Source organism: Dipteris shenzhenensis, chromosome 23 (genome assembly GCF_047967505.1).
Source record: "Dipteris shenzhenensis isolate YYH24624 ecotype China chromosome 23, Dip_SZ_1.0, whole genome shotgun sequence".
NCBI classification, from domain to species: Eukaryota; Viridiplantae; Streptophyta; class Polypodiopsida; order Gleicheniales; family Dipteridaceae; genus Dipteris; species Dipteris shenzhenensis.
The window spans coordinates 35,637,411-35,655,736 of record NC_141618.1 but is presented as its reverse complement, the minus strand read 5'-3'; the positions used below and the strand labels follow the sequence as shown (position 1 = coordinate 35,655,736).

Here is an 18,326-nt window from a genome sequence, read left to right as displayed (position 1 = left end):
GAAGACAATTTCCTGTTCGGCTAGCATTTGGCATGACGATAAACAAGGCACAGGGCCAAACAATGTCTATCCTAGGCTTATACTTGGCGACACCGGTGTTTAGTCACGGGCAATTATACGTGGCTTTCTCGCGTGTCCGATCATCAAATGCAGTCAAAGTATTCCTTCCAGAGAGTGTGGATCGGGTTAGTGATGAGGATGCTGAAATGAGTTGTACCACAAATGTTGTATACAAAGAGGTTTTACAATTGGCATCAAGAAGAACCTAGCAGTATGCCAATGCTCTTTGAAAGCCTCTTCAGACTTTGGTGGGTGACAAATTTTCACAGTCTTTTTTGTATCGTTGTGTTCTTTTAGGCGATCAAAGGTCTATCAATTGTAAGCCTTTGAAGTGTGGATTAAAAATTGGTGATGACTATTTTTGTATAATTTTCATGAGCTCATTCCATATTCCATTCAAACAATGTCGTCTCTAGAATTTTGACAATGTATGATTTTTGTGAGTTTTATGGGTTCACACATTGTTATTTTTTCTTCAAATTATGGATTATCAAATGTACTATAACTAATGTTCTTTTTAATTTGTGGCTTGGTGAAGCCTTTTAATTTCTTCTCTATATAAACGTTGACACATCTATTGTTACTGTAATATGATGATATGTATTGTTATTGTAATATGATATGATAGGATGGCAGCGTCATTTACATTTACCACCGAGAGAACTGTACAGGTAGCAGGTACATAATTGTGTAGTAGTCAGTTGCTAAGTTGACTTATTTAATAGTATAGTCATTTACCTTTAGGAATATATAGATCCCGATGGTTGGAGAGCTGGGGTGCGCGCCCAGCTATTGGTTGACATCTTGGAGTTGGAGAGCTTTATTGGGTAGATAACCTATATTTTTTTTTATTTTGTTTTTTTCATAAAGGTGAAAGCTACTTAGGTTACATATATAAGTGAATAAACATGATATTATTTTCCTTTAGGGCGGTTCTCGACTCAAGTTTTGCAATGAATCTCCTCGGTCCAGCGTATGATGGGGTGGAACGTCTCAATCTTGGATATTTTGCCGTGAGTTCTCAGCGTCTTGCTGGGAATAATAGTCCCCAGACCATCTATGTGCGCTTCATTGGGTACCTGGAGCCGATGGGAACAGGTGTATTTTATCGAGGGGCGAACGGAGACTTTGTATATGCATTTATGTACCACATACACACTCCTGTGCGCCAGCGTAAGCATTCTAATTAATGTGTTGAGTATTATTAAGACACAATTCTAAATTTTCCTTGATTTAATGATTATAATTCTTAAATGATCTTTTTGCCTTGCGTAGGTCGACGCCGCGCGCGTGTGGTGGTGCGTGGGGTGGGACATAGACGTAGTCTGTTTTCTTAGGGGAGCTGATATAGACACTCTGTATGTAGATATATGAATTTGTAAGATTTTGTAGTACTCTTTTATAGAGCGTATATTTTGTTAGGTATGCTAATTTTAAGTAAATCTTCTTTTGTTGTGTTTATTGAAGCATGCACATATACGGTTATACTCAAACAAATTCATAAATTCTATTTATTTATACTCAAACACGTTTATTTCAAAAAAATTCATGAATTCTATTTATTTATACTCAAACTAATGTATCCCCATAGACCAAGATTGATTGTGTTACAATCTAGCACTACATTGGCATACAATGCATTACGCACGTAATCTTGCAAAATTCCATATATGAAAGCAAGGAGGGGATATGCATACAAACATGTTTAATTCAAACAAATTCATGAATTTTATGCACTTAATCTTGCAAAATTTTATGTATGAAATCAGAGAGGGGGTTTTAGGAAAGCTGTTGGACAAAATTACACTGAGTGAGCCAAGCCAAGCGGTTCCAGTGTTGGAACTTCAGAATTTCTCTTTTGAAATTAAAGATCCCACCTTGAGACCCAGCAGAGCGGGTCTCCAACCCGTCGTAGACGGGTCAGGCTACTCGTACTATAAAACGTCAAGGCTAGACTACGGAAAAAGCTTAAAGGAGGTCTTGATGATGGACTTGTCGGGCGCTGTTCTCGATCAGAGTGTAGCCGGCTGCCGTATAATGTATTTGCTCCTACAAATACCACTGATGCGCCACTGATGCTCGTCCACAGATGCTTTGGTTTGAGAGAATCGAGCTTCTCCAGAACTCGCACCAAAGCCGCATTTGTGGCCTCGTGGCCCGTGGGCACTGGCTCTAATAACACAACATTTTTTTCTAACGTTGTTATCTACATTCTACAGGTCAGATAATTGTTTCTAACGTTATCTACATTCTACAGGTCAGATAATTGGCAGAATTTGGTCGTTAAAATAATGACCAGACAAAATTATGAACAGCATTTTGCCTCGTAACTTTGCCGGTCTTTAAAAAAACACCATATTTTATGTGGGCTTTTGCTCACACTACCTCCAACCAGGCTTAGTGTTTTCTTATTATTTTCATGACATACAACAACCTTTTATACGTAAATCTTCATATTTATGACACATTTCTATAATATCAAAATTATTTCCACATAGTAAAAATAAGTTAACAACCCTTCAATTGCACATGTATGCTTGTAGCAACTTTCTTCAAACATTAAAATAAGTGTAATGTACATCGCATTTGTGACTTGGTAGAAAAAAACAATATAACCATCTCTCAAGTTAGCATTAGAAATTTGCATAGAATTCATATATAAATAATATGCAAAGAAACATATTTTATCAAGGCCCACCAAAATACATAGAAGCAGAATTCAAAAGAATAATAATGATAAAAATCATATTCATAAGATAATCATCACATCTCCGTTCAAACGGAATCAATACACATTGTAGTTTCTCAGAGGAAGTATATGAAGGGAGAATTAGAAAGAAGATTCTCAACAACAAAAATGCTCATCAGACCTCATAACCTACAATGAGCTAAGATAAAACACATTAAAAAAAGACGGGCACTTATCTTCCTCTTAAAATTTAATTAATGTTTATAGTAGCTAGCCTCAAATTGTGGAGTGTATGCTAAACCAATCCTTTAGAGTTAGCACTACTGTCTCTCAGCCCAAGCTTAGACAGGTAATCTAGAGCCTATGATATAGGTCCTTTTACCAATATGTAAAAAATGCAAACATTATTTATATGATTTAAATATTCCAGCATCGTTTCAATATCACATTAAACAAAACTTTACTTCTTCCCTTATAGCTCAAAAAGTTGCATATCCCTAAATTTCCAATTTAGGATGACCTTAAGCACAAACCTTAAAAATTTCCATAACTTAACATCAAACCTCATTCTTTTTTAAATACTTCTTTTGGATATATGGAAGAACCACTACACACAAGTCCTAAAAGTCTCATCTCACATATTATAGTTGTCTGCACGTTAGAAGAATAGTTAACAGTTTCACAATCCGATTCACAAGACAACTTGTCAAAATGACATCATAATTTCTCAGGTCTAAGCTTGTGTGCTTGCACTAAATGCACTAATGGCATATTGCATGAGGACTAAATATGAGATGTCCATTCTTATTTTGGCAGGCTTGATGTGACGCTTTTAGTGGCAAAAAATTTGCAACATTTTCTTAAGTAGGGGGTTCTTAATTACATCTTGAATGCACATTGGTATCCATTGAAAAAAAATCACTTGAAGAGTATACCATATTATACATTGTAGCATGGTAGTAAGAAAAGCATGTTATGATAGGCATTGTTCAATCCACCTATGTTAAGGAAATAATTCACTGATCAAGTAACTTTTAAACTATAGTTATTTCTAAGTACTAGTTGAATTATATTAAATCATCATATTACATCCCTTGAAGATACTTGTGTCATATGGATGATTTCTACCTAGTGATCCACGTTGTGTCCTTAGTATAGTAACCCTTTTTGAGTGCTTAGTATAGCATTGTGCACTTTGGGGCTTGACTTTCCACTATTATAGCTGTGAAGAGCTATCATCACCACTGCCAAAATATTGATTCATGCATATGGAGAATGGTATCGAGTAGGGACTCGCAAAAAAGCTAGTTTATATTTTTATGATAACCAATGGATGCATGCCCAATTGTAAGGTTGAAAGGACCAACAAACCCACACACACTATGTTTACTATTATAAAAGGTCTTTCCAGCCTCTATAAATATACTCGGCATTTTTATTTTTATTTAAAAAAAAAACTATCCTTAATGAGCACCATCTGCAAGAACATTAAATGAAGCCACCAAATCAAAAAATATGTGCTATATTGAATTTCTGGAAGATCATGTGCAATAGAATTTACATGCAAGCACCTAGTACCTTAGCATTGTGCACCATATGAAACCATCCTTTCTCAATCGAAAGGGATTCATAATGCCATTCTCATGTCTTACGCCCTGTCTTGAATTTGCTATTGCAGATGGTTCCCATGTGCTTGTGGAGATTCCCTAGTCCATTAATGGAGATGGTTTTGAATCTCTTTGCTAGGGTTGGGTGCAACTTTAATTTAAATATGTAGGTGCTAGGATTATGTTGCCTTATAGGATATATAGATAACGAGGTGAGAATTGGACATAAATGAAAGAGAAGCGGATATAAACTAAAAAAAAACATGTGGAATGTACTGCCTTCTTGTGTTCAAAAACTCAGCAAAGACACCGAAAGAATAGACATAATTAAGGATGCAAGGGTAGGTCATATTGGCACCTACACCCTATGTGGAAGGGAGCTAAAAGTGAGTAGTATGTCTTCGGCTTAGGCTCTGTGCACACATCGAGGATTATGCACAGCTAGTGATGGTTCACACAAATTTTGAGATAAAATGGTGGTGCATTGGTGTGTAAAAGGAGCACTTGAATTTTGAAAGGTGCCAAAACAAGCACAAGAGCGCGATTTTGTTTTCAACCAATGAGGTGCCACAACATAATGGTTCAAAACTCTGCAGCTCCCACTACACGCTCATTTGGAACCATGCATACTTGACATGGATACTAAAGAGCCAATCTATCAATGCCAACTAAGGCTTGTCAGACGCCCTCTACATCTCCACCATTCTTTGTAGTCTGCATTTAATGAGCTTCTCAAGCTCTTTCAAAATAAATCGCATGAACACAAAGCCAAATTTTCGGGCTGCGCCCTACTCTCTGCGTGTGCACAGACCCTTAGTGCACACGTCATTGAAAATGTGGCACTAGTGGTCGTTTACATAAAGAACGAGATAAAGGGAGGTGCCCCTGGACTCCAAATTCCCACCTCAATTTTTGGAGGTGCCATTCCAAGCAGCGGGCAAGAATCGGAGCGTAATTGGCTCATCAGCTAATGGGAAATGGGCATGTGGTGCTGGGTTTGAATTGGATTGTTTCAATGCTTTGGAAAAGGTAGAGACTTCGATGGGCTAACCAATGAGAAACCCCCAACTAACTAATGAGAAACCCCCAACTGACATAGGCGGAGGTCCTTTTGCAAAGTAATGAGACTTGTATTGAATGCTGTGTTCAATGATGAGGCAAGGTCAGCAATGAGTTGTGTGAAGAGAAAGAACTTGTAAGGAACCAACTTCCGCTTTGGTAGTTCATGTGGGGTGGCCTTGGAGAGACAAAAGGCAAAAAGAGACGAGGTGGTCAATGTCCTAGGGTGAATAATGTCAAAGGGGAAGTTTGGGATCGACCTTACCCAATGAAGAGAGTTGTTGCTCTTCAAAACCATAGAGTATATACTAGTTTACAAGCTAATTGAGACTTTCTCATTTTCTCAAACTCCTCCATCCTCAACATGTTTTCACGCTTTCACTCCTCCCCTCCCCCCCCTTCCCCATGCCCTTCTCCCCTTCCTCCCTCCCTCCTCCTCCTCGTGTTCGTATCCCCATCCGTCGCATCGATAACCCCACCAGTCGCCAGGTTACCTTCTCCAAACGCCGCAATGGCCTCCTCAAAAAAGCCTACGAGCTCTCCGTCCTCTGCGATGCCGAGGTTGCCGTTATCGTCTTCTCCGCCACTGGGAAGCTGTCCGAATTCGCCAGCTCCAGGTAGCTGCTGCCGACTTCCACCGATCTTGGTTGAAATTATTCCCGTTGCATAATCTTGGGTGCATAAGTATCTTAGTCGAGAAGGAAAGATCAATTGTGAAGTGGAGAAAGGTGCGCGCAGAGAATAGGGAGAACAACTAGAGCGGAACGAAGAAACGAGATTGAAAGGAGACCTTACCTTATTTTAGGCAGAGAGGGTGTTAGTTACAACGGACACCCGTCAGTTACAACAGTTACAACAGACACCCGTGAGAACGTAAGAGTCGCGATGAGTGACGAAGCGTAGGTTAGTGTAAACAGTTTGCGTCAATGTTATTTTAACAAAGACAACTATCCTGCGATTCCCCGTCGCAGATAATTATAAATAGGTAGGTCGAAATTCTCTAGCTTCATGCAGAGCATGGACGGAATTCTTTGGGACGAGCCACTGTTAACCGAAGACGTCAGCTAATTACTTGTGATGATAGCATTCTACGAACCTATCCAATGGCCGCATTGCTTTATACAGACAATATTCTAGTTTAGTCCAAAGGTATCTACGATAGCCTATGCGTAGCTAGTTCCGAAGTTTGAAAGTTTACAAATGTAACTGATCGGCATCCGAATTAGCGCCAAGCAGCGAACTAATCGTGCAATGGTAGAAAGCAGAGCACGTTTCTGAAGACTGAGGTTACAACGTGTGTTATCATATCTATTCTACTTGCAAGTTCCGAAATATTTTCCGTGAAACAGTGGTGCTTATTTGTTTAAAAGTAGCATTTGGACTTCTATATTGTGTGGTGATGCAAGCGTGGTTACCAGGAACAAGTTTGCTACCTGCTGTACTTTATAGGTAAGCTTTTGCGCGTACTGCCGTAAACATCTGCTCTGGACACCCATTCACATTGAGTGTTGAGGAAGTTAGATAGATGTTTAATACTAACAATCACTTGTCTTCTTGAACTAGTCGTATCTTTATATCTTATCACGTGATATTTTTTTAGCATGTCAAGCACCTTGGAACGGTATCGAGAATGCACAGATGGGATACCTTCTAGCAGATTTGTGATACAGAATGCAGAGGTAAGATAATGATGGTCAAACTTGAAAGTTTCAAAATTTCCCCATGATCTCGTTATGGCAGCTATCTCTCTCTCTCTCTCTATCTATCTTTCTCTCTCTCTCTAGTATGCTTATTCTAGCTTCATTTTGAAACGTCGCCGTGAAAGAACTCTTTGTTTACTAACTATTCTACTCATGGTTCTTTACAAAGACATCATATCCATCTTCATATATAGTAAAAAATATCAATGCATAAAAAAGTTATGTGCGCGTTGATCTTGAAGGTAACCTCATCACAAAGATTAGGAAATGTGAAATAAATCAACATTATTGATTTTTAAATTGGTTTATGCTTAATTTTAAGGGATCAAGTTTCCCAAAAGGGTCATAGGCCAAGTGTATATCTATTGTACATTTGCACACATGCAAATGAAAGCTCATACAATCACAACCTCTCAATAGGGTACTTTGACATGACTATATCGAAATAAATGCATTTGCGAAACCTTCATGGACTTTTAAAGTCATGCTTGTTTAGAAAAAGATTCACATTCTTTTATATTCTTCTCAAAGAGATATCCTCATCTTAGTGTGCCTCTACATACCCTCAATGTGCAATGTAGGTGCACACAAGTATACAGACAACAAGAACAAGAAGTTTCATATTAAATATAAATGAATGCCTCACTTTTCCTGCTAAAACCTCCTACTAAATTTATCATTACATAGAGAACATTTACCATATCACTAAGGTTTCCATTGAATGGAAGCTTTGTAAGGATCAATCTTTATTTTGTACTTTATTTTAAAATAGAAAATTGCAATCTACTTTCGAGTCAAGAAATGTCATTTTCTAACAATTCAAAATGTATTTTTATACTAGTATTGGAGGCATGAAGCAAGCTTGCTGAAGGAACAAATCAACTATGTACAAGGTCTACACAGGTAGGCAATAATCTTTTCACTGAAATGTTCTCAATTCTTTTTAATTCTAAAGTAGTTCGTCCAACCCTTGTCTCTCATTCAATAGTTAGTATTTCAAGTCACTATTTTCAATTATGTTTATTTGTTGTATATGTATATCCCTTGTCTATATGATTGATCCTTAATATTACATCATGTCTACATTTGTATCTTTGTCTTAGTTTCAAGTAGTTTTCTTTATCTAAACTTCTATAGTCGTATTAATTGTGTATTATACTTGACCGTTGTAGGTTCATGATGGGTGATAACCTCATGTCATTACCATTAAAGGATGTCCTAAAGGTTGAATCAAGGTTAGAAGTTGCACTCAACAAAACAAGGATTAGAAAAGTAAGTAATTTAGCTATTTATATCCAGCTCTTATCAAAACTCGATGACATGAATTTCAGGGATTTTCTTTATGTGATGTGTCATGCAATATTAATTTGCTTTAAATATTTTAAATATTTGATTCTTTTTTTTTCTTGGATCATTAGGTGCAATTGATGCAAATTCAGTGCCAAGAAATGCGTAAAAAGGTGAGCTTCATTTTCTATCCCCCTTTTATTTTCCTATTTTACTATAAACATGGATGTCACACCTTGTGCTCCAAATTCATCATTTGTGAGTTGCTTTCCTCCTTGAGATATCTCATCAAACACATGTCTCTATGTTTTCTGCTTTAATTTTGCATGTTTTTACATCTTCTTATACACACGAGTGTGTTTGTCTGAACCAAAAGCTAGTAATTTTTGTTGTATTTATATCTAGACATTGAGAATTTATATAATAAACCTATATTAAACATTACTCCTTCCATGCATAATTTCTTTGGCTATTGCTAATCATCATGCGACACGATCTTGAATGCTTTGACTCATTGTCTCATTTAAAATACTTTTTTTTTTCATAGTACTTAGAGGTGCCATATCTCTCCTTGTATGACCGATTGTAAAAACTTGGTATCAATGGGCATTATTATATACTAGAAAGCCTTCTAGGAAGTCTCAAGCAACACCAATGTGAGGAATGTTATGAATGTTGGGGCCCTAAACCCCATCTTGTGTTTTAATTGATCTAGACATGAGGCTACCAGTGGGGCCCTAGACCCCTGGACCCCCTTAATTGATCTAGACAAGAAGCTATTAGTTTAAATTAATGATGAAATACATGAAAGTTTATGCCCAATGTGAGAAATTGGGGTATGAGGACTTCCCAAACTTTTGTGCTCCTATTATGGATACATAGGACAAAATCCACAAGCAATGGAAAACCATATATATATGACATGGTACAAACAACAAGGCCAATATCACAAAGAAGAAGATATAAGTAACGAACAACCCTTTCTAGTGGTTGAGAAGGATAATGAAATGTTTATTGAGAAGAAAGAGTCATTTGGCAAAGATGATGCAAGCCATTCAAAAAACCTTTTCGATTGATAAGAAATAGGCTTTGCATGTCCAGGTGGCCAAATCTTTCATGCCACAAGATTCCTTTCTTTTTGTTCAAAGATGTAGGCCTTAAATATAGAAATGGGTGATGTCAATTTATAAAGGCATTCTCTCTCAATCCCCCAGGGTATCAATTTAAAGTGACTAATTTTGTCTCAGATGGGACATTTCCCTTCATCAAATTTTGCCTTCTTTTTTTATTTAAACAAATAGAAGGTTTTTCTTCGCACATGAAAGATACAAAACATTATGTATATCCAGCACATTTGCATTGGTATGTTATCGATACCTTAATTTGATAAAGTTTGGAGTGTCCTAGCTTTACATGGTCATTATCATTTCTCTCTAAATGAGAGAACCCTCCTTGTGTGGAATGAAGTGATTGGAGGCTCTCTAGAGTCGATAATCCATGACTCATAAGCTTGGCCACACCATTTTGATTTTGAGATAGCTAAGCATTTTTTAGAGTTACTTGTGTGGCAATGCGTTTACCACTAGATTTAGAGTAGCCCACACTCGGGAGGCAACCTTTGCATAGGAACAGTAAGGTCCTTTCTCCTTTGTGTTGGCTTGATCATGATAATCTTTTTTATTACATTCATATGAGAAAGTAAAATTTTTCTTTGGTTTAGGATTGAATTTAGGTTTGGGTTTTGTCTTCTCTTTTTACCCATAAAGGTTGTATCATCTCGATTTCCTATTTTTATCATTGCCTTGATGAGGCAACTAGGCCATTGCCATTGCTTTGATTTAGGATTGAATTAGGGTTTTAGGTTTTGTCTTCTATTTTTACCCATAAAGGTTGTATCATCTCGATTTCCTAATTTTACCATTGCCTTGATGAGGTAACTATGTAGCTAAGAGAAAGTGGTAGGATGCTCTAAATAAAAAAGCATGGTGACATAATTGTCCCACAGCTTTGAAAGACTATTGAGAAGAATATCAATTCTCTATTGATCAATCATGTTCTCATGATGCATTGCTAATTGATTTATTATGTCTTTGAGGTAATTCAAATGGTCATTCACATTATGGCCCTCACCTTCTAAGCCTACCATGGTACTAGCATAAAAAGGAAAGAAAGAGTAGTACATGGTGAATTGTTAGAGGACATGAATACAAAGTCTTGCAACAAGAAGAATCCACTCTTGTAGAATATAGGGAGAAAGAACATCTTTTAAGACAATGTTGGTTGTTTCTCTAATGGCTTAGAAGTAGATCTCATTCTATCAATGAACGGTTTCATTATGGATGAACTTTTTTAAAAAAATATACATGTCCATACTTTTCCTTCTAAGTCCAGAAGAACCAACTACAATGCAACTCAGCTATTAGCATAAAGATTAATGTTCAAAATTGTTCTCTTCAAAATCAAGGTCACCTAGGCTACTTGAATAGAAGGCCTTCAAGTTACTTAATAAAATGATTGAAATTACAACATTTTGAAAGAAAGTGATGTCATCTAAGGTTGTACCATCATGGGCAACTAATTTTTCTAGGGAAAACAGGTGCCCCCACATTGAATTTGGGGGCAATGAATTAATTAGTTTGTTGGGGGAGGGGGATAAAGGGGGGAAGTCTTGAATTAAATAAAGGGGGAAGAGTGGGGAAATAATTAGAGGGGGAAGGGGGAGGGGCAATCTCACAAGTGGGGAGGGGAGAGGTTGAATTAAATAAGGGAGGGAAATCACACAAGGGGGGGGGACCACGTATGAAGGGCATAAGGGAGGGAGGCCTTTCACAAGAAAAAGGGGATGTAACATTAATTTGTAGCTTGATGGTAAGGCTCATGAGTTGGAGAAGGAAAGATTTGGGTTCAAATATTTTCTTGAACATTTGGGAAATCCCCCTTGCACATAGTCTATGCATAAAATAAATTAAGACATGCATAAACAAATTAAACCATAGATAAACATAGCTTAATTAAAATGTAATTAGATAAACATAGGTTAATTAAGCCTCCACACACCAAAACTAATTGAAATTGGTAGAAGAGGTGAATAAAACTAATTGAAATTGGTAGGAAAGAGTGAGAGTAATATGTTGTTGAGGTGGTAGGAGAGGTGAAAAGGGAAAATAGGAGTAATGTGATGTTGAGTTAGACTGCTCGGCCCAACGGCCTACATGTTCTCACACAAAGCCCATAATAAAAGTTCTTTAAAAGTTGTATACACGAGAATCATGACATCAACTACGACAGGTTAGGGAGGGTTAGAGACCCACCTCCTTCAGGTCTAAGGTTAGGGATCTGCCTACAAAGGTTAGGAACCCACCTCCTTTAGGTCCATGATTAGGGACCCGCTTTCAAGCAACAAGATTATAGGCTTTACTTACAAATATCAATATTTGAATGCTTTTTAGGGAATCTTTAAGTTGGATCTCAATTAAGCCTTATCATCGCTTTTAGTTCAAATAAACTTTTTTATTAACATTTCTTGTGTGTATGCATGGCACGTATAGTTTATATGAATATGTGCCTTTTTTTAATAAAAGCATAACTTAAAAGAATAATTTAAAAAAAATTTACCTTATATATATATATATATTAGTGAGAGAGAGAAACACACACATGGGCAGGGAGTGGGGCCCTATGCACCCCCCCCACACATACACAGTGGAGCCTCGTGCCAAGGCTTCAATTTAAGTGAGCCACACAACTTCATGATGCCTAAAATCCTAAGACATCGCTTATATCTACCCTTTGGTAATATCATGGACAACATTTTCAAAGCAACATTGGCAAGAACTTCCTCTCCTTAACCTATACCATGGTAGTGCTCAATTTCTCAATCTTTGTGATCTTTTATCTATCTATTTTGTCCAATATCTTGTTTTCCTCCTATACATAGTGACATCTAACTTTATTGAAATTTGGTTTTAGCAAAGGAATAAAGCAAGGTCCCCAATGTGAGTGCACTTGGCAACTCTCTATTTGCTTGATTAGCTCATAGTTCTGATTTTGTAGGTCAACCAACACAGAGGCCGTTGCTTTAACAATTTGTACTTTCCTTTTAACTTTAAGCAAAAGCAACCTTTTGAGAGTGTCAATTGGTTTAGAGCTTTGTTGTCTTCTTGCATCCTCAAAACCTAACATAATTCCAAAGCCAATGATTACTTTATTCATATTGCATTTGAAACTCAAGTTAGAAATACTATCGTTGAAGCTATTGCATAATCAATATCTAGCCAACCACTTCGAATAATGGCAAATAGACTCTTTTCATGCCCATACAATGCTCCGAGTAAATCCCAAAATCTCTCTTGGTGTAATGATATTTTGATGGTAAGAAGAGGGATGGAAAGGGGGAATAATGTGGCAATAGACTGATGATGCGCAATTGGTGCCAAGCTCTGTCAATTTGTCCTTCCATGAAACCTCCAAGCTTCCACCTTCCTTTTCTATTTCAAATTTCCATCCTAAGATCCCCCTCAACTAGCCAAATGTAATTTACTCCACAGGGATCCGCCTACAAAGGTTAGGGACCCACCTCCTTTAGGTCCACGATCAGGAACCCACTTTTAAGTAACAAGATTATAGGCTTTACTTACACATCTCAATATTTGAATGCTTTTTAATGAATCTTTAAGTTGGATCTTGATTAAGCCTTATCATCGCTTTTAGTTCAAATAAACATTTCTCGTAACATTTCTTATGCGTACGCATCACTCGTATAGTATGTATGTATATGTGCCTTTTTTAAATAAAAACATGACTTAAAAGAATTTTGTTATAAAAAACTTTGTCTTTAATATATATATATACATATACATATATATTAGTGAGAGAGAGAAACACACACACACATACACACGGGTGGGGAGTGGGGCCCCATGCCAAGGCATCCATTTAAGTGAGCTACACAACTTCATGATGCCTGTAATCCTAAGACATCGCTTATATCTACCCTTTGGTAATGTCATGGACAACATTGGCAGGAAATTCCTCTCCTCAACCTCTACTATGGTAGTGCTCAATTTCTCAATCTTGTGAACATTTATCTATGTATTTTGTCCAATATCTTATTTTCCTCCTATACATAGTGACAGCTAAATTTATTGGAATTTGGTTTTAGTAAAGGAATAAAGCAAGGTCCCTTAGGTGGGTGCACTTGGCAACTCTCTATTTGCTTGATTAGCTCATAGTTCTGATTTTGTAGGTCAACCAACATAGAGGCCGTTGCTTCAACAATTTGTACTTTCCTCTTTAAGCAAAAGCAACCTTTTGAGAGTGTCAATTAGTCTAGAACTCTGCTGTCTTCTTGTATCCTCAAAACCTAAAATAATTCCAAAGCCAACGATTACTTTATTCATATTACATTTAAAATTCAAGTTAGAAATAGTATAGTTGAAGCGGTTGCATAATCAAGATCTTGCCAAGTACTTCGAATAATGGCAAGTAAGCTTTTTTCATGCCCATACAATGCTCCAAGTAAAGCCCAAAACGTCTCTTGGTGCAATGATATTTTGATGGTAAGAAGAGGGATGGAAAGGGGGAATAATGTGGAAATAGACTGATGATGCACTATTGGTGCCAAGCTCTGTCAATTTCTCCTTACATGAAACCTCCAAGCTTCCACATTCCTTTTCTATATCAAATTTCAATCCTAAGATCCCCCTCAACTTGCCAAATGTAATTTGCTAGGACTTCTCCCAAGCGTCGTCAGGTGAGCCGTGCATTTTCCATCCTTTGGGTTCTTGTCTTCCGACTCATTGCTCAATTAATCAATATTGATCTAATCCGAGCTCCTGGGCTAGCAACCCAATCTAGTGCAATAGAAATCTAGAAATTTAGATGTATTACTTAGTAATTCATATCCTTGAGTAGCATTCTTGTGATATCTATGGCTTGCTTCATTGTAAAGGTAGGTGAAATATTGTCTGTGATTTCACTAAATATTCTCCTCGCTCCATCTAGAAATCAGCTAATTGAAGAGCAAAAGCATTACCTTGATAGTGATCATAACGTAGCTCTAAGTGGGAGGCGATTGGAGGAAGGTGAGGAGAGACCTTGGAAATTATCACCATGCTTCATTAGAGAGACTGAAGAGTGAGGCTTTCATTATCCTCTACGATTTAGTTCCATGACTGGCTCATGGAGGCAGGCAACGTCAACCATCCATGAGCTTCCAAATGTCCCAGCACTCTTGTAATTTCATGAGATCCCTGCGGCCTCTTAGACCTCAAGCATGTTTTGATGGCATCCCGCTTCGATTGAACTTCCTTGGAATCCGGCTGCGTTGCAACATCCTCTTCAAGCAACCTTGTTTTTTGTAGTACTACCAAAGCGTTTCCCTTCCTATATTATCTCTTGGCGTGCTCTTGAGTCTTTGTTGATTGCCAAAGTAGGCTTGTAGCCGATGCTTGACTGTAATTGTGTAGCTTTATCCATCCTATCAAAACGATGGATAGTATTGCATCTGAGCACCTTTCATTTCATTCACCTCTCAGGCCCTTGTGTCTATAGTAGATGCATGCCCTTCTCTGCCTATGCTAAGACGATTGGAATCCATGTAGCATTGGAAATCTCACCCCTCTTTTAGACGTAGATCTGTTCTCTTGTCTGCCTATGCTGCTGCGACTAGAATCTATGGAGCATTGGAGCTCAACCCTCTTTTGTCAACGTAGATCCTTGCTCTTCTCTACCAAGGTGAGCTTCACATTGTGCCATTCAGTGGAAGGGCCCATGTAGCCAAATCCATCAAAGCTCCAAGGTGCTCTTAGTCTCTCTCTGTTTCTTTGTGTGCAAAAGCACTTATTTTTAGACTTCTTCTTAAGCACCCTCCCTGATTGGCTGAGCAGTGAAGGGAATCGCAAGGTGTAGAGAGACAGACTTCTAATGCATTTGAGCGTGAGGGTCCTCAACGTCTTGCAAGATTTCTGTTCCACTTGTTCACACCGACATTAGCAATGTGCTCATATGTTCCCGAAACATGTCCATCCAATCTCCTGTCCTTCGATCAGAGTGTACAACTCAGAGCCAATCACTGGTTTGCCCATAGTTGGCCACCGTCTCGATCATCGCTGCCAACACATATTCCACTTCCTCGTCGTTCATGTTGCATGAGAAGGTTAGCCTTGCCCACCCTAGCTTCAGCTCATGTGTCGTTGACAATTTGAATGGCCCAAAAGGGATCTGCATATTGAGAGGCATTACGGTAGGGCAATAAGGGAGAGCGCTACTTGGAGATGCAAAAACCCTGAAAAGTGAGGGATAGGTTGTGAGTGGGGGGGAAGAGAACATGAAGAGATCTTCTCGCTTGGATCGTTCTGTGGGGAGTCCATGGAGATCCTCATTGTGCATGATTGTGGGAAGATGGCTGGGCAAGATCGTGGGAAGGGGAATAGCAAAGAGAAAGGAGAAGACGTGAGCCCTGTACATGCCACGTGGAAAAAGATTTTATGGCACGTAGCATGTTCAAAATAAGGAAATATAGATAGATGATATGTTGCCATGTTTTGTAGTTATTTCAAAATGATTTGACTCTAGGAATACATACTTTATTCCTCTTTATAGATTTGGATCAAGCGAGGGTTGACATATTGAATTCAAGCATTCATAACAAACAATACTTAGAGATAGACACACATAGGAATTCTCAAGGGAGAAGAGATGCATTCATAACAACAATACTTGGAGATAGACACACACACAATTCTCAAGGGAGAATAAATGCACAATACTGATGCACATCATCTTTTTGGAAACAGATTAACATTACAACAGATTTGCATGTGAATCGCCTATGAATTGTCCTAGAAAATGGGTTACTGACATTTTTGTAACTACATTTTCCACAACTCGTGGCCACCATCAAATATCTTTTAGTGGTCTCCTTGCTCTTCGAGATGATCCTAGACACTCGTATCTCTTTTATGTCAACTTATGCCTTGGTCAAAACTGCCATGGCTATTGTTGTTGCTCCTAGCATGACAATGCTACCTCCTCTTACAGTCCTCAGTCTTTCCCATCCGCAACACTATTGTTATGGCAACTATAACGTACAATACACAAGTCTACATGATTACAGTAGCTGCAGTGATTTCTTTAATTGTATCTAGCAAATGAACGTGTGATGGTCAAATGTGAGCATGTTAGAAATATAGAAATCAGAGGATGCACATAGAGACAAGAACGAATAGGTGAATTAGGATTTGTTGATCGAATGGACAAGTTACAACTTTGTAGATCATTCGTGTCGATTAGGATAGGATGCATCCTTTCGCATGATTGTGTGTGTTTAGTAGTTTAGACTAAGTGTTACTTCCAATACTCCCCCGTAAGACGAAATGTCTAAACAAGTAATAGAATATGGATGTGTGTGCATACAATCACTAGTTTTAACTTGGAGGTGAGTTGCCAATTAATAATGTGAGAGTGTATTTACAATTCATCCAAGATCAAGCAAGTCCTTGGATAGCCATAAAACTTGTGTAGCTGGTTGATTTGAAACATACATTTTCATGCCATTGATCATGTATACCATTTTTCCCCCTCAAAGGAATGAAAAAGAGAAAGAGAAGAGTCTTCATATGCATGGTGTTCTCCACTTCAAAAACCTCAACAACATCAGTATGTTCTTGTATGTTCTTGCATGGTGTTCTCCACTTCAAAAACCTCAACAACATCAGTATGTTGAGCTTCATCATGATCTCCATCGTCCATGTCATCCACTGGGTCTCCGTCAAAAGCTCCATCGCTAGATGCTTTGTCTGAGCTATTCCCATACTCTTTATCTTTTGTTTTTGATAGGGAACGGTAGCAATGATAGTCATCCTTTGTGGCTCTTTTATGATTCCCACCAGATTGAGCATCTTGAGTATCATTTCTTGCCTAGGAAACAGGGTTCTTTCTTTCAAGACAATCTCCCAGCACGCTTGCAATCTACAATCCTTTAAGCTCCGTGTAGTATAGTAGATAGATCACCTTCATACTCCAGCCTGCATGCGGTAGTTTTGAACCTTCCGTTGGGGATGCCAGTCGCAAAGTGTGCAAAGACCTTTGGGCCTTGTGTCGCTACAGTGATGTTCCCCAGGATGGAGGAAACACTTCAGCAATCACGTAAAATGAAGTTCAGACTTCATCTTGACCCTTGGATAGGGAAGTGTAAGTGCCATGTGAAAATTGATGAGGGAATTAACATGCATGTAGAGGAATACAGGCCAGTTTGCTCAGCTACATTCGATGGCTTTGACGATTGATTGTCTTCTGGAACTTTCGACTAAGAATTGAATGTGTGTCACGTCTAAAATTGAAGAATTATTGTTGCTTTCGCATTTGACTTCGGATCTTTGTGTACTAAGTTAATCATCGATTGCAGGTAATCTTTTGCTTGGACTATGTCAGGCTCTTGAGGCAGGATGATGAAGTTTTGGTGGGTTGTGTAGCCATCACCCAATTATGTATCGGGATGATGTGGAGGGACATTGTTCCCCCCTGAGTGTAGATTATTTTTTACTACATGGTTTTCTCCCTCGCACTCATCAAAGTTAGGTCGAGGGGTTGGAGGGTCAATGTTACCTCCATCAGCGAGGTCTTCTGTTTCTCGCAAGAGCCTAACAAATTGAAGGAAAGCTAGGCAAGAGAGGATCTGTTGCCAAATAGTAGAAATCATGGCTGGTTTGGACCCATGCAGGCTCTCATACCATATAGAAATCAAAGGATGCACATAGAGACAAGAATGAATACATGAATCAGTATCTGTTGATCGAATGGAGAAGTACAACTTTGTAGATCGTTCGTGTTGATTAGGATAGAATACTTCCTTTTGCATCACCGTGTGTATTTAGTACTTTAAACTAAGTCTTACTTCCATAAGAAACACTAGTTGTTCATGTT

At 38.2% G+C, this 18,326-nt stretch overlaps 1 protein-coding gene across 1 annotated transcript; it reads left to right on the top strand.

Moving 5' to 3' along the window:
* The first annotated feature begins 5,820 nt into the window (after positions 1–5,820).
* On the top strand, positions 5,821–17,928 carry LOC147887316 (MADS-box transcription factor 23-like). The gene is made up of 6 exons (XM_087394275.1): positions 5,821–6,032; positions 7,016–7,094; positions 7,957–8,018; positions 8,288–8,387; positions 8,534–8,575; positions 17,809–17,928. The coding sequence occupies exons 1-6, from the start codon at positions 5,821–5,823 to the stop codon at positions 17,926–17,928; spliced, it is 615 nt and encodes a 204-aa protein (XP_087250401.1).
* The last annotated feature ends 398 nt before the right edge of the window (positions 17,929–18,326 follow it).